Here is a 15230-nt window from a genome sequence, read left to right as displayed (position 1 = left end):
CTGGGCACTACAGTTTGTAAAGGGTGCTGAGAGTTGTTAGGAGACCCTTATTCCCTCACAGAGCTACAGTTTTCAAAGTGCCCTTGGAAGAGGGATTGATTATTAAACCACTCTGTCAATTATAGCTCCACACCTTTAACCAACTGCAGCTCCCAGGTTTTTTTTGGGGGGGGGGGGCAGGAGAGCCAAAACTATTGAAAGTGCTTTGCTACTGCTCTGTATACTGAGGATGTAGGCTTAGTCCAAGTCCATTGTCTGATGACATCACTGCTGAGTTAATAATTCTGCTGATGCAGGCCTGTGATCTTCATCACAAATGTGACAATAACTTGGCTGTTTCAACAACTCTTAACAATGAGGATGGCTTACAGAGAAAGGAGACTTCAGACAAAACCTGTTTTAATAATAAGGTAATCTCATCTATTTAGATACATTCTGCATGTGAATGTGGCTAAGACAATGCACAGGTAGATACCAATGTAAATAATTCTTACCATGTGCCATAATCATTCCATTGAAAACAGAAAGAGCTTACAAAATATACACTAAAACTGTTTAATCAGCTGAAAACCTCAAGGTAAAAAACAAGTAACATGATTCAGTCATTATTTGAAAATGAACTGTGGAATTTTTCTCATTGCAAAAAACCAGAGAAAGTTTCTCAGTTCTGTTTCTGGGTTCATCAGGTCGCTTGACGTACATAGGCTGCTTCATGAATAAGGTTTGGATATTTTTCAGGAACCAACCTGTCTTCTGAATTATTATTGTGGCTTACAATTTAATAGAGTGGAGCTCAATTCATTTCCCATTGAAATATGGAGATTACAAAGTCGAACCTAGTGTGGCAAAACGTTTCCTTTCCCTGGTCTACAAAGATATACTGTTGATACCCATATAATGCTTCTTTACAACAGTAGGTTGTAAAGTCTAAAAATGTCCAACAGTGTAAGTAATTCTTTGACATATATTATTAGCCACTCAAGAAATTCTTCAAAATTAGGTCCTGCCTTCTGGAAATATACTAAAAACCAACCAACCATCTTTTGGTTATCTTAAGGAAGGTTCACCAGGTGCATTCATTACATATATTTAGGGACCAGGCAAAAACTTTTCTCTTCTCCCAAGGAGTTAACAATATAAAAACACAAAAATATATAACATAGTAACAAACAAAACAATACACCCCTCCCCCAGTTTAAAAGGCCATAGATTGTATAATTAGGCAAACAAATGTTAAAATGGAACACATTCCTTGCTGTTGTTTGCCAAGTAATGTTTAATACGCACAAGTTATGCAGCTTTGAGTTCTGATGTTTCATTAATGACTAATTATGAATTCATTAACATCATGTCATGACACCATGAGCCAGACAATTAAAATGATAAAGTTTTTTTTTCTTTGAACATGAATTTTGCAAACTTTTCTTTTAAAAAATGGATATACTGTACACTGGAGATTCAGTGCTTTCCAAAGTAATTAGAGACATCAGTGGCTTAGGTACAGATGAGATGAATACAGACTTTACTATGTGTTTTCAACACATCTACTATGCATTTGTCACACATATGCACCTGAAGTGTGATAAAGTCTTCCTTACCACACCCAACCAAAACACCCCAGAGAGAAAGCTCATTCCAGGATAGTTTGCTCGTAGACTTTGTGTGGACTTTGGATGTGAGTCAAAAAGTGGATGATAAATCCACTATTTATTTGATTTAATCCTCACTATAGATGTAATGTTCATTGCTGTATTGACCAAATGCTTTTGAAAGATCATGTTGAAATAAATTAAGAACCATTAATTAAATTATGTTCATTACATAAAGATGTTGCATTACAGTTTTGTTGTCTCCTGCTATTTTAAAATGGCTTACCATAAGCAACATTTGGTCATCTACCAAATATTACATATCTATCTTTTCCAGAAATATATTCTTAGTGGCTGTGGTTGTTTATGTTCATATTTTTGGAAGGAAGCCATTTTGAAAATAACTACTTTTTCAGTTTTCTCCCCAATTAAGAAACAACCTCCCTGTTTTGCTTAGCCCTTAAACGGAAGGACATCATGAACAATGAATAAAGAGCAATGAAGATTTTCTGCAAATGGTGGTGGAGCAAAATCTGACTCCTACTGAACATCTGTGTGATTGGCAAGTCAAAACACCAATGCTGTCCCCTCTTAGGAACGATGGAGAAACCTACTAAGCAGCAGATACACAAAATTGAATCCCAGGTAGGTAGGGGGGAATTGTTTTCTGTTAAATGGCACAAATTATTTCTGAAGATGTACTAACAACATAAAAATATGCTGTCTTGGAAAGAGATTTATTGTTGCTGTATGCCTGGCAAATAGCCAGAAATAGATGCTGTATTGGTCCTCTTAAAACTTTTGTTTAGAGTGTATGCAGTACTTCACAAAGAGGACAGTGACATACTATCTCTCCTCCAGTAATTTATGTTGCTCCGAACTAGTCTTTGTTATTGAGCAGAGCTGCTCAGATGTGTGTAGGCCTACACAGTTGCCAGACTTAAGGGCTGTCACATGGAAGAAAGAGCATGCTTGTTTTCTGCTGTTCTGGAGAGTAGGACTGGTACCAATGGCTTCGAGTTACAAAAAAGGAGATTCTGACTAAACATGCGGGAAAACTTTCTGACAGTAAGAGCTGTTTGGCAGTGGAACAGACTCCAATGAGAGGTGCTGAACTCTCCTTCCCTGGAGGTTTTTAAGCAGAGGTTGGATGGCCATCTGTCATGGATGCTTTAGCTGAGATTCCTGCATTGCAGGGGGTTGGACTAGATGACCATGGGCACTCTCTTCCAACTCTGAGATTCCATGATTCTATTATTTTCTCTTCAGAAAAGTAGCTCTCTTCTCTGCATAGTATGAGGGCACCTGGGTGCACAGCAGACCCCACATAGAACCATGCATCTGAGAGATATTGAGCTTCATTAGATGTCTAGAGGTTCTAGTGTTCTGAGAGAGGGAGCAAAAATAAAAATAAAAATTCTTTCTCCACTTTCTCCATGATATGCATAGATTTATAAATTTCTATCCTGTCACCTCTCACCTTTCCTCTAAACTAAAAAGTCTCAAATGCTGCAAACTTTCCTCATAAAGGAGTCACTCCATCCCCTTAATCCTAGCTCTCTGCCTGGTTCCTGTAACCTCACTTCTCGCAGGGAGGGAACCACTAGAAGGTCCTCGGAGCTGGACCTCAGTGTCCGGGCTGAATGATGAAGATGCCAGTGTGCAGCAGCTGTGAAAAAGATGAATTCCATGCTAGGGATTGTCAAGAAAGGAACGAAAATAAAACTGCCAATATCATGGCATTAAACAAAAATGTGTACAGTTCTAGTTGCCACACCTCAAAAAGGATATTACAGTATAGAGCTGGTAAAGGTTCAGAAAGGAACAACCAAAATGGTTAAGGGGATAGAGCTTGTCTGAATAGAGGATAGAGTAGGGTGTGTTGTGTGCGCACAAATGCTAACCTACAGTACAAAGGTTAACTTTATATTCACTACTGCAACCACTTTTGCCTCTAGCCACAACTACCCAGTGGTCTATGGCCTATGCCATGGCATGTTGCCTAGAAGGGAATATAGCCCCTGGGCTGAAATAGATTCCCCACTCCTGCTTCATAGACTACTCCTTGACCCAAGCCCACTGGGTGATTTATATTTTAAAAAAATAGTTTAGAATTTAGAAGTAATATGAATTCTGGAAATAACAAAGTGCCACTAACTGTTGGGAAGGGGTACCATAATGTGATCGGTGAGACAGGAGAATAGCAGTGGAAACATGTTTGTTCCGGGAGAGGGGTATGCGAATGTGGTAGAAAAAGAAGAAATGAGGCAGCAGAGATGTGGAAGAAATAAAATAAGTGTAACAGGTGACCCAACAAGAGGTTGTGTTTTTAGACTTTAGACAGCTTCAGTAAAGTTTTGGTTCCCTTTATATAGAATTTGAAACATACAAAGCAATTAAATTTATACATTTGTTTTGGGTGAATATTTAAAACATGTGTGTTACTTTTATACAAACAGAAATAACAAGGTTTGACATGGAATATCCAGAATAACTCCCAATTTGTTTTCATACATGACTATATACAGGTGTTTACTATACAGTCGTACCTTGGATTCCAAACGCCTTGTGAGTCAAACGTTTTGGCTCCCGAATGCCACAAACCCAGAAGTGAGTGTTCTGGTTTGCGAACGTTCTTTGGAACCCAAATGTCCAATGTGGCTTCTGATTGGCTGCAGGAGCTTCTTGCAGCCAATCGGAAGCTGTGCCTTGGTTTCCGAATGTTTTGGAAGTCGAACGGACTTCCAGAACGGATTCCATTCGACTTCCGAGGTACCACTGTATTGTTATCCATGAAACTTAAAATCATGCAGCAGAAGTCAGTAGTCAGGACGTATGGATGATTCTTCCTCTTTCATGAGACTACTGCTGAATCTTTGCTCAGCTTCCAGCTTTAGCAAAAGCCATCCTCATATGGCTTAGCACAACCATCAAGCCTTTCGTATTTATATTTGTGTTTGTAAATTAACACATTGAATGACTGTCTGACAATTTATTGCTCACTTTGGTTACATAAATGTTTCTGACTGAATGTAGATTTTTTTAAAACAGGTCTATACAAACAGCTTCAAAGGAATACAAAGTATTTTAATTTTAACATTTATGCTTTATTCTACTTATATAACACTTGCAGTTTCAGGGAATAAAAACTAAGTGTCAGAATCTATTTTATACCGTCATTTCTTTAAAAAGTCAGTCTATCCTAATGGATACAAACACATTTCCTCTTTATTCCTGGGTATCATGGAAATTATTAACTATGTCTCCCTGCTGCAAATTCCGTGTTGTGTTCTCCTTCACCTTGCTCTCTCTTTGGCTCCTTTTCTCCCACTTTCTTACGAGACCTGCTCTTGGGAATATGCAGTTTTTCTCTTTCTCTCCTCTCTTTCATCCCTTCAGGTTCCTGAAAGAAAAAGAGCACTGAAAATTAATTTAATAATATGTCTATGACACGTATATGGTAACATGGTCAAACTGACTACAATATTTAATAGATGGAGTGGTGATTGTGATTTTCATTTTCTAAGCTGTGTTTAATTGGAACCTCCCCTGTACTGCACATTTATTCTTACACAAAAAGCAATCAAGAAAATGGTTTACAGGAGATGGAAAGAAGCATTTGTACACACACATAATGGTCAACAAAAATCCAGGGGTGGGGCCACCACAAAACACTCAAAGCATGTAAGAGAGAGAAGGGGAGTTTCCATGCAGATAGACAAGATAGACAAGATTAATACAGATGTCAAAGGAGATTAAGCCACATGTATCTCTCTCACGGAAAAGTCAGTAGAGTTACAAAAAAAAAAAAGCAAATGCACTCAGGGCTGATTTCTTTGAGAATGGATAGGTTTGATCTTCTTGCATTCCATGGGACTCTCAAGAGTCTCCTCCAGCACCATAATTCAAAAGCATCAATTCTTCGGCGATCAGCCTTCTTTATGGTCCAGCTCTCACTTCCATACATTACTACTGGGAAAACCATAGCTTTAACTATACGGACCTTTGTCGGCAAGGTGATGTCTCTGCTTTTTAAGATGCTGTCTAGGTTTGTCAGTGCTTTTCTCCCAAGAAGCAGGCGTCTTCTAATTTCGTGACTGCTGTCACCATCTGCAGTGATCATGGAGCCCAAGAAAGTGAAATCTCTCACTGCCTCCATTTCTTCCCCTTCTATTTGCCAGGAGGTGATGGGACCAGTGGCCATGATCTTAGTTTTTTTGGATGTTGAGCTTCAGACCATATTTTGCGCTTTCCTCTTTCACCCTCATTAAAAGGTTCTTTAATTCCTCCTCACTTTCTGCCATCAAGGTAGTATCATCAGCATATCTGAGGTTGTTGATATTGTTGATGGTTGATATTGTTGAGGTTGTTGATATTGTTGATGTTGCATGTACTGCAGCTGATTGGGGGCTGCCAGTTTTGTCCCTCTTTCAGAGTTCTTCATAGCCAAGGAAAGGTAGACTTCACTGGGTGGGCCTTCCTTTGAAACTGGAAAGGCTTTAGGCCCTCTCCCCCACTCCCGTTGAGTAGTTAAAGTTAAGTCACAACTGGAGAGGCACTGTAATGAATTGTGTCCTTTGCCAATCTAAGCTTTCCATGTTTTTGCTCTGATTCTGCAGTTCATTTACTTCCATAATAAAACTACTTACATCACAACTTTGAAAAAACCTTTGAATTATTAACCTAGAACCTTTAAAACATACAACATGGTGTGTATCCTCTTTCAACAACAGAGGGCATGTGGGTATAGAGTAAACAATAAGCGTAAAAATCAAACATATTTTAAACAAGTAAATGATAGGGTAGATTAAAGTGGACATTTTCTTTTAAACCTCATGTCTCAAATCCCCAGGTACCTTAGATATATTTATGTTTTCAGATCATTCCAGTTTGATTGCTTTCACTTCTAGAGAAGATTAGGGTTTTTTTTCCTCCTTTAAGGAACATTCTAGCCTTGTAATAGTTCTGCCTTAGTTCTGTTTATTTTCTAGGTATTTGAGAGTGCAGTAACCCTTCTGAAATATGTGCAATGCTGCCTTTTCCATGTCCCATTCTTCTCCTTCATAGCTTTTTTAGCTTTCCTGTAGCTCTTCCATCTAAGCTCCTGAGCTTGGTTAACTTTGCCAATGAGTTCAATATCTTGCTGCTCCCAAAAAATCAATAACCTCAGGTGGACAGTCCAGTTCTAGTGTTGTTAATAGTGCTGTGGCTTCCTTGAGGTTGGTGGCTGAGAGTGTGGTGTTTCCTTTAGTGACAAATGGGGAAAGCCCAATTCAGGTGGCAGCCATTTTAGTCGGGTCCTTTTGGACTCAGAAGAAGGCAGAATGGGGGACAGTTGCATTTTTTAACGTCTGCATCTGCTGAAGAAACTTGCCAAACAAATGTTCTGATTATTAAATATTTTTCATATTGATTTACTACAAGGTTAAATATAATATAGGGACCTTTAAAGAAACAGAACTGCATTATCAAATTCTTGAGTAAAATAGCTCAGGATAGCTGGAGAAGCCATTCAAATCTAGCTGACATCATGGTTGACCCAGACCAACTAATTATTCCATACTGATATGAAAGTGGAAGTGGTGGTGGTTGGGCTAAGCACTTTTTATATCCGTTCCACTTTGCCACTTGAAAAGTATAAATTACTTAAAATTAAACACATTGTTCAATTAGATTAGCATATACAAATGGTTGCACTTACCAAAGAAACTGAGCGCTTGTTTTTGAAATGCAGTTGCTTCTCAAAGGATTCTGAAAATTCCTGGATGGAGTTTGATCTACTGTTTGGTCCACTTGTCCCCTGGGAAGAATTACCATTTGAGGATTTTTTGCTTGCCTTCATATGACAATGGCATTTTGTATCTTGATCTTCTTGCAATTCTTTTAGGTGGCCTGAGGATGGGATCTTGGTAGAACCATGAAGCCTTGTCATATGGATGGAAGAAAGCTTGGCCTGTAAAAAAAAGAATCATTATGAAATAAAAATAAAAATAATCTTTATGCAGAAATTTGACACAAAATAGGTTTCATTACTCTATTTCATCTATGATATGAAGTCACACACGTGTGTGCGTTTTAAATCACATGTCTACATTCTTGAAGAGATGTAGATCTCTGGCTGGTGCTACATACTGTGGGGCAGTCAAAATAATACTTCCCTTATGAACACGGTTTTTAGTCACCCGCCTTGACAAATTGAAATAAATGATACATGTATATTATTTATCATTTCATTTGTTATGTGTAAGGAAGATATTTTTATTGACACGCACTGAGTTCAAAGGGGAGAAAAGTAACTGCCCTCCCCACGCCAGACATTTATCTTTATTTTTTCAGCATTATTCCTGTTTGGTTGCTTTTAGGTAATTAGGAGGTAGCCATTTTTTAGTAATCTAGTGGCACTGTTAAAGGCTGATAACCAAATCCCCTTTCTAATGGTTTACAGCACAATCCTATATGTACCGTCTCAGAAATAAGTCCCATTGGATATAATGAGTTCTACTCCCAAGTAAGTGGATATAGGGTTGCAACCTTTAGTCATACCAATATTGTGCCAGAGTGGAAATGGACTCATTATTTTTCAAGGACCTGGAATCGGCTACTTTATTACCCAGTGTCCAAGCATGCTTTGAGGTTGGTAGTTCTTCAGATGCTAGATTGGGAAAAGCTCTTTCCCTTAGGCCTCATCTGCACTATAAATTGAAAGTGGTATCATCAGAGTGGTTTTACAGTCAATCCCTTTCCCCAGGGATTTTTGGGAATTGTAGCTCTCTGAGGGAAATAGGGGTCTACTAACACCTCTCAGCACCCTTAACAAACTACAGTTCCTGGGCTTCTTTGGAGGAAGTGGTATAATACTGCTTCAAAAGTACAGCGCAGATGAGGCCTTGGACTGATATCTGACTGGAAGTATTTCCTTATGTACCTTCTTCAGGGATTATTGCAGCCATCCAACTATTGGATTCAAATGAAAGCCTTTCCACAGGAATTTCCTGCCAGGATTTTTTACAGATGTCTTGGACTTCTGGCTAGCAGCAGCATTCTAGTTTATAATATTTACCTCCCATAAATATTTTCTCTCCTAATGTTTTTATATCTGGTTCTCTAAGTACCCTTGATTAAAATGTCTCAAAGCTTCAAAAAAAAGATAGTTTTCATGTGACAGCTGAATACAATGACATTCATCTTTTAAAAAGTCATTATTTATTGATTTAAAACCTTCAACAGTTAATACTAAAGTTCTCAGGTTGTTCAGGTAAAATATGAGAACAATTCAGATAGAAAGCATTCTGTGATAATGATACAAAGTTCTTACTGCGAGGTTAGGTTGGTCCTTCAGTAGCTGCTGCATTGGGAATTCATAGGAGCCATCCAAATGTGGGTAATATCGTATAGCTGCAAGCTCATTAATGTCAGCTGCAAAAACTTCCCAAAGAAATGGACTTTTTGCAGTAAGGAAAGTGAAAGAGAAATGCACCCAAAAGTGTGGAATGAATGAATAACAGGAAGGGGTATGAGCACTCCACAAGCAAATCAGGATGAATACTCAATGTTGTATAACTTTACCATATAAAAAGATCAGAACACATGTTCAATAAATAGTTGATATAATTTAATTTCCACATAAGCTCTGTGCAAGCAAATCAGGATGAATATTCAGAAACTAGATTGAAAAGCCCTTTGTATTTGCCCAGCCTTGGCTTTAATAAACTCCTTCCTTAATTTTGGCCCACTGTGTTGTGGTGACGAGACGCCAGAGCAGTGTTTGCCCTTTTGCACCTTCCTATTAATTTCATCTCCCTGGAAAAGACCCTGATGTTGGGAAAGATGGAGGGCACAAGGAGAAGGGGACGACAAAGGATGAGATGGTTGGACAGTATTCTCGAAGCTACTAACATGAGTTTGGCCAAACTGCGGGAGGCAGTGAAGGATAGGCGTGCCTGGCGTGCTCTGGTCCATGGGGTCACGAAGAGTCGGACACGACTGAACGACTGAACAACAACAACAATTAATTTCATGCTACTGAGAGAGAAAAACCCAGGATCCTGCTATGTTATCCAGCAGAGACTGGGGAGTACAGAATTAATCATGTTAATCATACAAGCTGTTTCTAAATTCAGCAGGCCCCAAGTTTAGGAGAGCATGCATACAGGAATCAAAACCGCTAACAGCCAGTTTTATGCAAGATTCCCTTGTGGGCCAATACAAATTCCTGGCACCATTACCAATGGTTTGAGGGAATCACAGGGAATTCCATTTTGCTTGGGGGGGGGGGAGGAAATACAGAAACCTCCAACAACTTGAGAGGTTATCTGATATAATGAAGTAAGAATTATATGCATGTATCTGTATCTGGAAAGCCATTCAAAGAACATGATTTCCTATCACAAGCTTTTAGTGAATTGTTCCCACTGTGACTATGCAGTGAATATTGATATGATCATAGAAGCACTCCTTTAGGAAATGGGTTGTAAATGAGTTCATTGAAAGATTCTAGATCTTCTGATGTTTTAAAGGCAAGTTATAATTATAAAGAAGGTACCACAGATATGGAAAAGTAGCTTTAACTGAATTATTTATAACTAAAACCAAAGAAGGTAAGAGGCTGAGGACAAATACTGTAGTCTCACAGAATATACTGTATAATCTAGTTATTAGTACAATGTGGGTGTAAAGAGAGGCCCATTTCCCTACTTGCTGTTCTACTGATCCTATGAAAGACTTTTAACATGGCAATTAACTACCGCAGGCTGTAGCGCTGGTCTCTAAAAAGGATTTTAAAAATCATGGAGGATGCATCTATAGATGTTGGACATACTAAATAAAACTTCCATGTTTAGATTACGTATATATTTATGTCCATTTTGTAAGCTTCCAGAGATATCTGGTTGGTTGTGGCTAGGAAAAAAGTAGTGGACTGCATATATATGGGTTGCTTTCACATTTCCACTTTACTCTAGAATTGTTATTGTTTGTTCCTCACTTTTTATGGAAAATCCAGACAATCACATGAACAAATATGGACATTATAGTGTTGTCTGTTTTGTCCTCCATTTTCGATTTGTGGATTTTGTAGTTTATTCAGTGATGACTGAAAAAGTGCTATTGAAGCTTATTAGGACTCATGCACATTTAATTAAAACTTTCCAATTTATATGTTCTGCTCTTTCAACGCTTCCTGTTAACCATGGCAGTGGACTTTTCATTTGTATATAGATTTATGTTTCTATATAAAAATAACATTTTAAAAATGGGATTAAATCAGTCATTAAAGCCTTCTTTAGAGACTGGCAATTAAGAGAGGTTAATCAAGAAGCAATTAACAGGTTATTCATCAGTAGTTTTGTTGCCATGCTCATCTGGAAGCAATAAAAGGGACAGAAAGAGCAAACAAGAAGCTTTTAATTGATGTGGCAAGAGATCTTTGCTGATATTTACTTTGAGTAGTCATTGTATAAGGATTTTGCCCATGGGGAAGAGCACATTGCTTCACAATTATATTGCTATATTAAGTGCTGCATTTTAATTCTGCTATTAGCTGACAAATAATGCCGTAGCAGTGTTATAGGGTTATAGTGTGGAAACTGCAACTGGAAAATGCCCTACTGCCTTTGCTCATAAAAGGTGACACAGGTGCTGGGTTTTTACAAGATTAATGAATATATTTTAAAATGTTGAAAAATAATAAGTGTCAGAATTGTTTTTAAGTATGACATACCTTAAGCATTTGTATATCATTTTTTAGTAGTCACTCTTGATGTAAATTAAATGAATATATATGGTATATTCTCTCTCTCTCTCTCTCTCTCTCTCTCTCTCTCTCTCACACACACACACACACACACAATTGTTCCCTAACCTTTTGCATTAGCAATTTAAGCACAGCTTTGTAGAACATCATTTGTTTTAGTGACAATTTTTGGATTTGTTCAGCAAGACTTTAGAGCCAACGGGAATTTTGCTCACAAAAAGTGAACCTATGTGGACTCCAACACTCTTACATGCACACATTCTTCTTGCCCTGTTCTCCCCAGATGGAAAATACTAAGTACCCTAGCACAGTACTGAATTTATCTGGAATCTTCCTATTAGATAGAAAAAATGGGTTGGATAGTGGATAGAATAGTGAACTGTCAATTGGGCACATGTTGGAACAGATTCAAAACTCTGTTCCCCCTGGTGATTCATATCTCACCACACTTAAAAGTTTTTGTGAATCCAAAAGTTTGTGTCGATCCTTAGTGAAGTTAGGTGAATGCAACAACTTCGGGAAACATGCTTTGATAAGTTCACAAAGTGTTTATTTTAACTAGAGTCATTGTCTATTTTCAAATTTAATTGACCAATAATCATTTCGTAAATTTGTTAATTAACTTACTAACTTTTGCCCTAGTGGTTCTCAGACAGCACCACCCTCTAACAGGAGCCAAAACAGTGAGAAACAGGGGTGGGGGCATCACCATGCTTGAATGAATCCTAACTATAACCCATTTAAAAAAAAAAAAAAAGCCTGAGGGATCAAAAGCCACAAAAGCCCCAGTGAGCATGCTCACTTGCCACAGAATTGGAAAAGAACAATAGAAAACAAAGCTGTGTGTGGAATGGAATGGGGTGTTCTAGGGAAGGGCATAGCTGGCTGATGCACACCCTGAACAGGAACTCGGTTAGGCGGTAGAGATACATCATAACCTTTTGTTGCACTTGTATACTGTATGGTAATATGAACTTGGAGATCCCATGTCTATCAGAAAGGCAGTGGAACTGGACCACCCACAGAGAAAGCCAAAGGTTTTGTATACCCAAATGACTCTGCTGGTACACAGAAACATATTCTTAGTTAAAACAAAAAACCAAAACAACCTCCACCCCCTCTCTGCAAAAAAACCCCCCTGGAGACTGAGCATATTCATAGCCTTCCAGGATCTGGGGAATGCTGAGGTTATTTCAAGGTCAGCTGAGAAAAAGATAAACAGATGGGTGAGTGGCTTGTGGTCAGAAGATGCATGCTGTGAGACACACCTCTTCCCATCCAAATCTCCCCTGCTATTTCAGTGTATCTGAAGAAGTGTGCATGCACATGAAAGCTCATACCAAGAACAAACTAAGTTGGTCTCTAAGGTGCTACTGGAAGGTTTTGTTTTTGTTTTGTTTTGACTATGGCAGACCAACACGGCTACCTACCTGTAACCTCCCCTGCTCTTGTTCAGGATTCTATTAAAGAGTTCTGATCCAACTGAAACTAAATTAGTTGGGGCTTGTGGGGAGATTTATAAGGATTGTAGGGGGGAAACCTTCCTCTGTCCCAACATTATTTAATCATGCCCTCTTGCAAGGATCTTTTACATGCAAGGGATGGTATGCTTATGGAAACATAGACAAGGGACAGTGTTTGATGATCTTGTTTTAGAGCAATTCATGTAGCCATGGAATTTGCAATGTGCTATGGGAAATTTCCCAGCTCCTCACTAATTCTGTGCAAACTCTGAACTTCCAAATAAATAAACAAAATTTTAAAATACAGTAACTAACACAGCCAGAGCAGAACTTAAGGCACCCTCCTATTTCACAGTGAACTTCATTAGTAAAAGACAAAATATTTATATGATCTGAAGAGAAACCAAAGTATTTTCACAACGAACTTTATACTGACTTTTCTTCCATCAGCTCAGATTCATACATACAAACAAAACATGTTCATTAATTTTGGCTGTGCAAATTTGACTCAAGGTCTTATGGGATAACAGCATTTTCTTTATTCAGTCCTGAACAATTCTCATGCTTGAGTTCTACAATATTTTCATCTTTATTTTATTTATTAGCTCTGGTTGTGGAAATTTACTGTATTGACATGGATGCTGAAAAGCATTTAGGATTCACATCTTGCTATGTATTGGATTTTTAAAATAATAAATAAAACCCCCATCCAATAATTCAACCATAGGTCTTCACATTCTCTACTTACGGTCTTACCGGAAGAGAGGCTCTCCTTTCACTCAGCGATCTTGTCTGCTGCTTCCTGTGTGCTCTACTCTCTCTTTCATCAGTCACACTATGGCCCCAGAAACTACTCATCCATTTTGCAAAGGAAAGATCATCATCCTCTTCATAGTCCATGTACAGATGGGAAATATGTATGTGAAACAGCACTGCTGAATTATACCCACACAACTATGAGGGAATAGTGCTGTAATTTCAAATTGGTCCCTTCTATTTAGAAAATGCTACCACCTAAAAGCAAACCAACAAATATATTTTAGTCCAGTGCTGCCCTTGGTCTTGTCTATATATGTACAAGCCAAGCCCTGGTAATCTATTTTAACAATTGCTACTTGTTTCTAACCTTTCCATTACAGAAATTCCCAATGTCACACACCCTGCAGGGTGGCAAGAGAACTGGGCCGCCTGCTTCATAGTCTTGCTGTTGAGTGCACCAACTGTCAATACCAATGGAGAGCTTTCCATGATAACATGCCTGGAAGGCTCAGGCTGTGATTTAGATCTGGCTTGCAATTTCAGGAAGCAGAATTGATGTATTGACCATGTTCAGGGACTAGCACAGTATAGATCTTAAATGACTGTACAAAATAACATATTCTCTCTTCCAATATTCAAATTACACATTGCATCTATACAAAAAGGCTCTCCTGAGAAGATTCTAGAATTTGGCTAACACTACATTGTGCCAACCAAAGACTGGTTCCAGTCTGCCACTGTATGTGCATTTGTACATTTATTCCTCTTATAATTATGTCTCAGGGTATATTAATTGATATTTCCAAAACAGAAAAACCCAGGAAAAAGCCAAAATCACAGATTCTTCATAATAGTACATCAGGATTGGTGCAGCAACCAGGATCTGGTAGATTGAGTAGCTTTTTGGAGTATGTCCATCATTTATATTCATTTATCCTCAAAGTGCACTTTCAAATCCATAATACTTTGGAGTATAATTTGAAAATTCAGAATTAGTACCATGCTTAGCAACACAATTGTGAGGGGGGAATGGTCCACCTGTGGAAAATATAAACACAAAAAATATAAACACAAACTTTTGAAATCTATAGGTCTAGTACATAAACATGCAAAACATTTATCTGACCACACTATCTGGTGAAGAAACCATACACATTTATAACAGACTGCTTCCTCCCTCAAAAGACCATCAGATTAAATCAATTGGTGGGATGTTTAGGATGAACATGAAACAGGGTGTCTTTATTAATGATGATTAACTTATGAAGGCCATAGCAACAGGACATGGTTAGGACTATTACCTTGGTGAGCTTTAAAGAAAAGGATTAGACTTATTCTCCATAGGTCTATGGTTATTATCTCAGTCATATTGACTTTACATTTTCTGATTTGTTTTTAGTTGTTGATAATGTAAAAAAAGTTCCCGGGGAGGAGGCTAGAGAGAGTGAATTCAGATTTTATGAAATAAAATCTGAGAGATATCTCTTCTTCTTCTTAGGAGAGCATCACAGAAGTATATGCAATGGCAGATTTTACTCTTCCACCATTAAGACCAACAGCAAAGCCACCATCCATGTTCAGTGTGCATCTCCCACCCGTGAAAACATCAGCCAGACAAACACCAGCACCCTTGTCGACCACAACTCCTTCCCATCCAAGTAGAAGTCC

The 15230-nt window shown here is 38.2% G+C and overlaps 1 protein-coding gene and 1 long non-coding RNA gene across 3 annotated transcripts; one reads left to right on the top strand and one right to left on the bottom strand.

Annotated features, from left to right (window-relative positions):
- The first annotated feature begins 283 nt into the window (after positions 1-283).
- On the top strand, positions 284-15230 carry LOC117045518. 2 transcript variants are annotated; one of them, XR_004426437.1, is made up of 3 exons: positions 284-410; positions 2047-2234; positions 15061-15230. It is a non-coding gene; the product is annotated as an uncharacterized LOC117045518 (long non-coding RNA). The 2 variants fall into 2 exon arrangements; XR_004426438.1 differs by having other exon boundaries at positions 285-410; positions 2006-2234.
- Positions 4656-14371, bottom strand: LNP1 (leukemia NUP98 fusion partner 1). Its single transcript, XM_033146623.1, has 4 exons — positions 13930-14371; positions 13560-13817; positions 7291-7542; positions 4656-4992 (listed from the first exon to the last, which is right to left on the bottom strand). Exons 2-4 carry the CDS (start codon positions 13701-13703, stop codon positions 4843-4845), a joined length of 546 nt encoding a protein of 181 aa, XP_033002514.1. The 5' UTR covers positions 13704-13817; positions 13930-14371; the 3' UTR covers positions 4656-4842.

The sequence above is a fragment of the Lacerta agilis genome, chromosome 4 (genome assembly GCF_009819535.1).
Source record: "Lacerta agilis isolate rLacAgi1 chromosome 4, rLacAgi1.pri, whole genome shotgun sequence".
NCBI lineage: Eukaryota > Metazoa > Chordata > Lepidosauria > Squamata > Lacertidae > Lacerta > Lacerta agilis.
The sequence above is the reverse complement of the archived record's forward strand: the minus strand, read 5'-3'. Positions and strand labels throughout refer to the sequence as shown.